The 10,393-nt window shown below is 48.7% G+C and overlaps 1 protein-coding gene across 1 annotated transcript; it reads left to right on the top strand.

Annotated features, from left to right (window-relative positions):
* The first annotated feature begins 3,064 nt into the window (after positions 1–3,064).
* On the top strand, positions 3,065–10,129 carry trib1 (tribbles pseudokinase 1). The gene is made up of 3 exons (XM_040188674.2): positions 3,065–3,935; positions 4,600–4,892; positions 7,715–10,129. The coding sequence occupies exons 1-3, from the start codon at positions 3,636–3,638 to the stop codon at positions 8,187–8,189; spliced, it is 1,068 nt and encodes a 355-aa protein (XP_040044608.2). The 5' UTR covers positions 3,065–3,635; the 3' UTR covers positions 8,190–10,129.
* Positions 10,130–10,393: the final 264 nt, after the last annotated feature.

The raw sequence follows: 10,393 nt of genomic DNA on the forward strand, positions 1-10,393 counted from the left end.
AAAGGCAAATTATGCTTTCCATATCATGCGTATGCATTCACGGGAGGGGATGTGTGAAATACGCCTAATTACGTATCACGCGGTTTGTACAGAAACCGGCCGAGGAAGCGCGCCTCCGTTTCGCAGTGAAAATGCGCGTTTCCTCATGTAGGCCTGCAGCAATCCGAGCCAGGCGGAGACATAGGACACGGAGACGGATGGATTTCACACTTTTTCAGTTGAGTGAACACGAAATCATTACACGTTACAGATTAAGCGCACATGCATTTATTACACTTATTGGAAGAAATCATCAAGATCAAGATGACAGTGAATCTCTGACTCAGCGTTCCCATTCCATTCCAGCAGTTGTTAAACTCCTCGCTACATTACAATTATTGGCATCAGGATCATTTCAAACGGCATCAGCAGTGGGAATACTGCCACAGCGCACTATTACACCATTTTTGTTTTTGCTGTTTCGAGTTTGGTTGATCCATGATGGAAGGAGAGCAGGAGGTCCATTCACCTGCTCGTTTGAATGCTCGTAATGTGCAGTATAGTGGAGAAAGGCACTGGTTACCCAATGAGCTGCAGGTTTCGAGAATATGACGTAGACTGAAGTATCACAGCGAGCGGGATCTGCACGTTTGCCGTGAGGCCCCCTGAGTTTTCAGAGATTTATAAAGGATGCTACAAGCGGAGCATTGTTTTTGCTGGCCAGTGGTAGTGCACCCCGATAATAGCTTGCGACCATAGGAGTTGCCGCCCTTTCAGCTTAGAAAGTAATAACCGGTGAGTCGCCGATGAATGCATCCATGGTTGCTAGTAGCAACGGCAGCTGTTAAAATCACCAAAATGATATGTGTCCTTGTAAAAGCCTTTGATGAATTTCAAATACATATTCATCTGTGTATGCCAACTATCTACAGTATTTAAAGTTAACAGAAGCAACCACGGACGCATTTGCTGAAAGTTAAACTCAACACAATTGATAACGCTTGTTAGCTGAAAAACCTTTGAAAATTTAGCTTGTTGCTTTTCAAGGTTAGCGTTTGCTTTTAAAGAGTTGTGATCCTGTTGGAAAACAGGAGTTTAGAGTTTCCTAACATCTGGTGTTAACAGTTTTAATTCAATGTTCAAAGCTTGTTAACTCGTCTGGGTCGCCGGGAGAGGAAAAAAACACTTACATTGGCTGGATGTGCACGAATATCTTTTGATTGACGTCTGCTGTACCAAAAAAAAGGGTCACCAGAAAAACAAATTTCGCTGACAGTCAGTTGCAAGTCATCATTTTGACTGTAGTCTCAAATCTACATTTTAGCTGAGAGCCGCTCAGATGAAGAATAACTCGATCAATTCCCAGCCTCTCTTTAGCGCTGCAGATGGCGAGTGACTCTGCTAATTACAACAAGGCAAACCCTGAATGCTTTTTTCTCTCACAACTGACGTAGCTACACAGCGCCACACAAACACACACACACATATATATACATTCACAATAAATGGACACCCTGCCCGACCAATGATGCTCCATCCTCCGGTCCAGCAACATAAACCATTGGTGAATCTACAGTTTACACATGTTTTGTAGGGTGTGACCTTGAGTGATGAGTCCATTGGATGAGTCCAATTCCATTACGTTGGAACAAATCGTCGTATCCCACACATGCTAACAAACACACACACTGTATTTATCAAAGCCAATACAAAAAAGTCAGTTTTTCCAGTGTACACCTAAACACTGTCACACATAAACAAGCAACAAACGTGCATCATCCCGTTGATGCAGCACTGACACACCAGGTCCAGAACATCGTCAGATAACAACAAATCTGTCAGGCTTCCACGGCGCCGCCGCCGCCGCCCATTCCCGCAGTGACTGTTCATCCTGCTTTTTGAACTTCTTAAAAAGCAGAGCAAGGGGCCGCGGCGAGAGGAAACCTGTTCCTGTGCCTGCTCGACAGCATGACAAACACACTTGCTCACGGAGACGCACGCACACATCAATCAGCTGGTGAGTCACCTTATGGGACGACCACTGCACGAAGAAAGAATGCCGGGCCTAAAAATAACAGCCATCATTTCTGTGGAATCTGCAGCTCATCCGTGTTTGGAGGGCCTGCTGAGACAGGTTCATATGACCTTTTCCGAGTCGAGCTGAGTCGAGCTCCTGTGACCCGGTTAAGTGTGTGACCTCTTGTGGCAGGAACTGTGTTGGAAATGTGGAAATAAATGGTTCGGAACGGCACGCTTCTGTTTGGCAGGAAGGGGAGGGGGGGGGGGGGGGGGGGGGGTGTATAAAATAGGGGCGATAGTGCTTACAGGCGCACACAGACACACATGCCAGCTGGTGCAGTGGGTTTGTGTAACTTACAGCAGTGGAAAAAAAAGAGAAGTCTTGCGCAACACGCACATGGTCATGCGTGTTTTTTTAATCGCACTTCAAAAGTCTGGCTCTCACACTCAGAAGTATCAGTCCATAGTTTATTCATCGTACTGTTTCCAAGGTATTGTTTTCACACCATTGGCTTGCCCATTTGTGTCGACAAGTACAGTAGTTCTAACCCCCCCCCCCCCCCCCCCCGGGAGCCCAGTTGCCATATGATGTGTTGTTTACCGAGCCGCGCTGGCACATTTTATGTGAATGCTTATTGCCCAGCATCCAGAAAAGCTTTATGAGGGTGAGTCACGTCCACATAACAAACAAGCCCCGCGTAGGAAAATGTCGTGGTGATGTTAGAGCCAGAGTTAAGGCTCATACACTGGAGCTTTGTGCGGCCTGTAGTTCACACCCGAGGCCGAACGTTTGGAAGGCAAATGAGCTCAGGTGCCGTGCAGGAGCGCTGTGGTCGCAATAAACGACTGAGCATTAAGGAACAACAGGAGTCCAAGAGAGATCTTTAAAGATTGTTAATTATTGTCTAAAACATGTGAGCCATGAAAGCACATGATTTCTTCATTCCTCTCACATGGTAAGTTTTTTTTTTTTTTTGTTTGGTTTTCCAGCTTCAGCAAAATCTGGAGAATGTCTACCTCATCACAAATAAACAAGAGGGGGAGGGGTGTAGGGGGGGGGGATTAATTTTTTTTTTTAAAGCATTCATGTCTGCAGCATATGGTCACGCACGTCTTCTGTGAAAGGTAATACTGCCGGCTGTTTCATCAGAGCTGCGCTGCAGTCGGTGTCATTACAGGATTGCTCAATGGTTGTGTCACCAGGAGGCTGGACTGGTCGGGCGGAGTGTTTGAGCTCTGAGCTCAACATCACCGGAGCTCACTCACTCTCTGCCTCTCTCGGAGCGTGAGGCGGTCTCTGTCTCTCTCTCTCTCTCCCTTTTTTCTCTCTCTTCTTCCCATCTCTCTCTCTCTCTCTCTCTCTCTCTCCCCCCTCTCTCTCTCCTTCTCTCAGTCTGGACTCCTGAGGGATAGGGGGGATTTTTCTCACCAGAAGTACACGGACCTCAGAGGCATTCGGGCATTCGCTCCCTGGCTCGGATTATTCCTGAAAGTTTCATTGACGGCGCAACGAGGAGAAATGAAGCGCAACGTGTGCAGTTTATTCTAAAGAAGAAGAAACGACACATTCCAAACCATTCGGGGGTCTCGGGTTTTTTCATTTTTTTTTTCATTGCTTTGATGGTGAATATTTCAGCATGAACTTGCAGTGGAGCAGCCCGGCACCCCGCGTGCGCACCGCGAGAGTCGCGCACAAGCGGCTGGACTCGGACGATCAACCGCCGGCAAAATGCGCCAGGCTGAGCGCCGACGCGGGGGACACGCAGGGGCTCCTGGGCACCTCTCCCGGTTCCCCGGTCAGCCCCGTCTCAAGCTCCAGCCCGACGACCCACCAGGGGCCATCCCGGATAGGACCGTTCCTGCTTCTACCTCTAACGGACCGGGAGAGCGTGCACAGCGCGATGAACACCGACACCGGCGACGAGCAGCTGTGCAAGGTACGCGCGTATGCGCAATCCGCGTCGATGTGCAATCGTCTTTGAATGAATGGTGTTTCGAGACGTCTCGCTTCTCTTACAGTGCGATCCGACGTGTCATCGGGAGTCAGCAGACTTGCTCACCGAATGTCGCCACGTTAAATGTCTCGCACTTTGCGTAATAACTGGAGGGGTATTTAAAAAAAAAATCGGAACCACATTGGATTATTTTGAATAGGTATTTTGCCTGTCCTGGCCACCGCGGGCCCACACCGTGTCTGTCAAATGCACTCATTTGCATACACGTCACTGCAATACGCCACGCGGTAACAACAGCGCGCCCTCCGCTGCTTCAGACCCGAGTGTTTGTTTTGCTGAACGGGTCCGCGGGCGTTTGGCTTTGTTGATTAATAAAGTGAATCGCTTCGTGCTTTGCTAATTCATTGGTCATGCACGCTCTTGCAAAAGCAGCTGGAATCAAAGCATATCCAACGCGTCGCTTTTTTGAGGGGAGGGCGAGGACGGGCGGGGGGGGTGTTTGAACCGCTGCCAAATATGCGTGCTCGTTTCCTCAGATGATTAAAAAAAAACACTAACCCATTGCCTCCTCCTCCGCCTACATGCACACACACACAGACTCCCCCCTCCCGCCGACATCCTCCTAATTTCTCTCCTCCTCTCTCAGGTCTTTGATATGGGGGTGTACCAGGAGAAGATCCGGGCCTATGGGATCCTACCGGCCCACGAGAATGTGGCCGGAGTCAGGGACATCATCATCGGCGAGCGCAGAGCCTACGTGTTCCTGGACAAGGACTTTGGGGACATGCACACCCTGGTGAAAAGCTGTCGCAGGCTGGACGAGGAGCGCGCCCGCAGGCTCTTCCGCCAGGCGGCCGTGGCCGTGGCGCACTGCCACCAGGCCGGCATCGTGCTGGGCGACCTCAAGTTGCGAAAGTTTGTCTTCGCAGACGAGAAAAGGTGAGAAGCCGCGCACATCCCTAACGACACACTTAAAACACACAAAACTTTTTCTTCTCTTGTATTGTTGCCGTGCACCCACTCAGCATCGTGGTCATTTATTTAACTTTCCTCCAGCTCTAAAAAAAAAAAAAAAAAACCCAGTTGACTTTATTTGGATGCTGTGGGACTTTATTGCATGCAGAGCAGCAGCGGACCCGCACACACGGGCCATGTGTGCACATATTCAATGTGGGCGCAGATAGAGTAGGAGGTTCTGTTCTTGTGGAGGCAGACTGTAAAGCTTCCCAGATTCTCTCCCTCTCTGTCTGCCTCCCGACGTGTCTCTTTGTACGCACGTTTTTTGTTTTGCTGGTTAGCGTGTGTGCGCACACGCACGTGTGAATGCGGTGGGTGGCGGTTTGGCAGAGCTGCGAGACGAAGCTGGTGAATGAGACAATCAGCCCCTTCTGCGGTGTATATCTCAGAATATATTCATCGTTCGTTATTTATTCATGAATTACATCATCACTACAATACAGAATAACTGATGCTGTCAACAGGGATTCATTGACATAAACTTGCATGCATGCATAATGGAGCAGGTCAAAGGCTTTGCTGGCTGAACTGGCTCCCACACACCTTAACGTCTGCATCTCTGAACATTTGCTTCAGGGAGACACACAAAACCTTTGCTTACAAAAAGTATTTGTCGCCTCTTAGCCCTCGCGTCACACGATTTCCTTTTAGCGCCCGACGGTGTAGCACAACCCCCACGCCCGCCCCCCCAACCCCAGCGGCTTTCCAAAAGGCCCTTTTCCGTGGAGACTTCTCAACGTTAACATTCTCCAGCCCGTGACCTCTGGGCTAGCGGGGTCAAGCTGGATGAATGAGAGCAGACAGCCAGTGAGAGAAGTTGAAGTCGGTTGTGTCTCTCTCATAGCCACACGGCTGCAAAGCGATGAGTCACAGAGTATATGTGCAGAGGGGGAGTGGAGGAGGGGGGCTGAGCAGCTCATTTTCTTCCTTTGTGCTTGTGTGTGTGTGTGTGTGTGTGTCCGTACATGTCTGTAGGAGCACGGATTAAACGCTCGGTGCCAGCTCAATGTCTTTAGCCTGTGATTCCGTCTTTCGTTAGCGGAATGACAGCATTGCAACATTGACCCTGGTGCTTCCACATGACCCACTTGACCCCGGAGTTGAGGGATGACGTCTTTCTCAACGTCTCTTTACACACTGGCTGGCGACACACTGCATTGCACTGGGGGATGACCTTACAGTTATGTGGCCGAGAAAAACTAAAACGCTGCAGATTTTGCCAATAGTGAGAAATTAAGCTTTCGTTCACTCAGAGATGGTTACCGTTGACCCTCGATCACAGACGGACTGTTTGACGGCCATCAACACAAGTCCCCTTCAAATGTTGCAATCTGCGTGATCCCATTAATCTCGTCATGCCGTCTTTCGGGGCATCTCTCAAACCCCAACAGTCCCGCTGTGACGCAGTGACCCTGCTAACAGCGCAGCACCCGAGCCCGGGACACAGAAAGTCACAACTATTTGACAAATGCTACCCTCTCCCTCTCTCTCACACACACACACACACACACACACACACACACGCGCACGCGCACGAGTGCATTTGGGAAAGCCAGTTCAGGGAAAGTGACTAGCACTGTGAAGCATGCAGAGCCTCACTGCTAGGCCGGCCTTCCCGTGCGTCACTGATGTGGCAACAGCCATTTGAGGGTAATTATGGAATGGCTGGCGCCGCGAGTGTGGGACCCAGGTGCAGATAGCCGCGGAGAGAGAGAGAGAGAGAGAAATGTACTCTCAACAGAAGGATGAGTCACTCTCTCCACCCCTCTTACTCTCGCTGTTCTTTCCTTTTCTGTCTCCATCGCTCGCTCTCCTCCCCCTGACTTATCTCCTCCACTATCTTGGTGTTTAAATATCATTTGCTTTCTATCTTGGTCTTTCTGCCAGTCCCTGTCTTTTGATCCCCACTCTAGCTGATTATTTCTTCTCTCCAGCCTGTCTGTCTGACAACTGAAGTGTCTCGCTGATTCAGTCGACCCTCTGAGTGTGAGATAAAGCAGCACAGTACTTGATAAATCCACAATCACTGTGTTGGTCTTGGCAGAGAAGACCTCAAGGAGGCGCAAATCAAAGTGGAATTATAATCAGGGCACGTCCATTGTCTTGCACCAGAGCTGGACTAAACGCATCGTCCCGCCATTAACCGGGCTAAATATAGCATTTTGAGTGCGAGTAGGGGATGAGGAGGAGTTGTATATTCTTGTGCGTGAGCGTGCGGGCGACCGTGTGTGGCAGGAAGTCATTATAATTGTGCTCCTGTAGCTCTAATTCTCAAACTGTACTCACTGTTGTGCATTTAGGTCATAGAAAGTTCATTGGTGTCTTGGGATTGGTTGTCTGTGTGTGTGTGTCTGCTGTGCAAGACTCAAGGAAGGATGCTTGACAGTGTTTAAATAAACTGTTAGAAAACACCCTTCACACACGCCAACAGTATCGGTCTTCTACGAAATGACATCATTTTCTGCAAAGCACACCACACCGTGACGTTATGCAAAAAGTATTCTGCTTTGCCACATTCAGATTTAGAGGGTGCGATTGACTTCCAACTCTTTGGTTTCACTGCAAAGCGCTCGAGATGCGACTAAACCTCTCGGCTCTGTAGAAATGTGATTCTCAAAACTAAGTAAACCTGCAGCTAACACAAAGGAACGTACGACCCTAAACCTTCTTTTTTATGATTGTCAAAGTTTTTAGTAAAGGTCCTTTTGAAATGCCCTGACACTGTTGTGACCCTTTCTGGGCAGGACCCGAGTGAGACTAGAAAGCCTGGAGGACTGCCGCGTCCTAGAAGACCCGAGCGACGACTCCATGTCCGACACCCACGGCTGCCCCGCCTACGTCAGCCCCGAGATCCTCAGCGGCTCCGCGCCTTACTCTGGCAAGATGGCCGACATGTGGAGCCTCGGGGTCATGCTGTACACCATGCTGGTTGGCCGCTACCCGTTCCACGACCCGGACCCGGCCACGCTGTTTTCCAAGATCCGCAGGGGCCAGTGCTGTTTGCCCGAGGGCCTGTCGCCCAGGGCCAAGTGTCTGCTCCAGAGCCTGCTGAGGAAAGAGCCCTGGGAGAGACTCACGGCCGGCGAGCTGCTCGATCACCCGTGGTTCCACCAGCCGCCGTCGTCACAGGAAGTGGCACCGGGAGAACAGGAAGTGAGCTCAGCAGAACAGATGGTGCCGTCCTTTGAGGTGGAAGAGGATGAGGATTTGTTCTGCTGACGGACTCGATTCAGCTGAGACTTGCCGAGGGACCAAGACGGGAACTGCTATGAGGGACCCATTGTTGTGTTTTTACCAATGGCACGTTTTAGAAACCCATTTGTGTAGAATTGAGTGTACTTACACCCTCAAGCTTTCTACGAGAACCCACTGTACTGTAGTTTGTTGTCGTATGCGTGTTACTTGCTAAGGGCATTGTTCAATGATCATTCTTTACGTTTCTTAATGTATATTTGCCAATCGATTTGGTGCTAAAAGAAATAACAGTGACTTGAATTTGCCGGATTACGTCCCACAGGCTACTGTGAGAGTATCACAGAGAATTAACCCACGGCAAACGATAGTCACCGATGCCTCCTCTCAGCCGGGGCTCTCGAGGCTCTCCGACGAATCTTGAATGGGAGGCGAGGAGACGTGGCGCCGTTCCTCTCAATCTAGTCTCTGACCAGGCTGGAGGCTCCGCCGGGCTGACTCACCGGTCCGGCTCGAGGAAGCACAAGCTCGACGTCTCGCAGCAGGCAGTGTCATGGAGTGAGAAAGACGCTTAGCAGAGGACGGATGCGTCACGCTCGGCGGGGACGCGAGGAGAGGTGTCTCGCTGCCAATCTGGCAACGTGCCAGCAAGTCGAGAGTTTTACAAATCTCACAGCATTCGCAGAAGGTGGAGAACGGCAGGACGTTACTAGTGTAAAGCTCACTAGAAAGTCCTACACACTTAGTAACGCGAGGTGGCTAGTTGAGGAAGGAAGACATTTTAAACGGGCTAAACCCTTTAACTCTTCAAAAACAGGCTCTAAATATAGTATCATCTAAAAGGGGTCGCGTCAGACCCGGAAGTGTCTGGCTAATGGGACGTTGATCCATCAGTTAGCCACAGCTAATGCTTTTTCAAAAACGGTCCGACATGCTGCGTTTCAGTGGGAAGGAATTCAAACAAACAGACAGTTAAAATGCTTGAATACACTTGAATTACAACGCAACTAGTTATCTCAATCCAACAATGTTGTTTTTTTGTTTTGTTTTTTTAAACAGATGTGTCAAATATCCAGTTCAGGAACAGCCCAGTCAGAAAGAAACCCACTTCAGAAAAATGAAGACCTCTCTCAGTTGCGCAGTTGAACATTTTTGTCGGTTGGAACGCTGTGTGAGTGTCGTGCCCGTATCACTGTGTTTCATAAACTGAATGGCTCTGAATCACTGGCACTCAGGCGATATTTGATGGTGGTTGTCGTCTAATGATGACTCAACACTAGAGCGGGTCTGTAGGAAACGGTCATGACCTTGGACGGAAGAATCTGTTCCGACTGTTTCGCCTCTTTTTATGGTACTTTTTTCCCCTTTTTATTATTTGTTTTCGCTGTTGAAAGATGAATCCAAGGAGATTAGACATGAAAGTGGTAGAAATGATGCGCCGCGTTCTAAAAGATGTTTTATCTTGGATTGTGACAAGCGGATGCAGGGCTTCAGTGACGTTTATCCTTGCAGACTAGATCTGCAGCCAGTTATTTCATTCTGGCACAATCATTTTGGCATATCTGAGAAGCGCTGTGCATTACATTTTTGGGGTCAACCAGTGGGCTAATAAAACGTCTGCTGCAGTTCTGTAATTATTTTCTCTCATCTGCTCGAGATAACAGATGGGAATGGGTTTGTGACAATCTGAATTGTTCCTCATTTTTTCCTTTTTTTTTTAGATTTAGGATTTTGTTCCTGGTTTGGACAAGAAGAGTCGCACATCGATGGGGCACGTAGAGTAAACTGACGCGGGTGCACAGACTTCATATTGCACTGTGAATTATGTATTTGTGACACAACCTAGAGGCTATTTCTGGTCCAGACAGGTTACATACCAGATATATTCATTGTACAAAAGGTGTAAATATGTATATTAGAAATATGTGTGGTGATGTTGAATAAAGATCACATTTTTTTCATATTAAGATGGCTTGTTTTTTTTCCCCATTACTACTGCTTGTCTTTCTCTCACACACACACAAAACACAGCTCGACCTCATGCCAAGAAGAATTTCCTGCAAGAGTTCTCTTCACATTCTCATGTTTTTGCCAGCGTTTTTTAATTTCCTCCTTGAAAGGGAGAGAAAAAAAAACTCCTTTTCCCTCCATCTGCGTCTCTAACCGTTTACTCTTCTCTGACCTTTGCGTAATGTAACATTCAACCCCTCGAACACACAAATGTCACCGGC

Source organism: Gasterosteus aculeatus, chromosome 10, assembly GCF_964276395.1.
Source record: "Gasterosteus aculeatus chromosome 10, fGasAcu3.hap1.1, whole genome shotgun sequence".
NCBI classification, from domain to species: Eukaryota; Metazoa; Chordata; class Actinopteri; order Perciformes; family Gasterosteidae; genus Gasterosteus; species Gasterosteus aculeatus.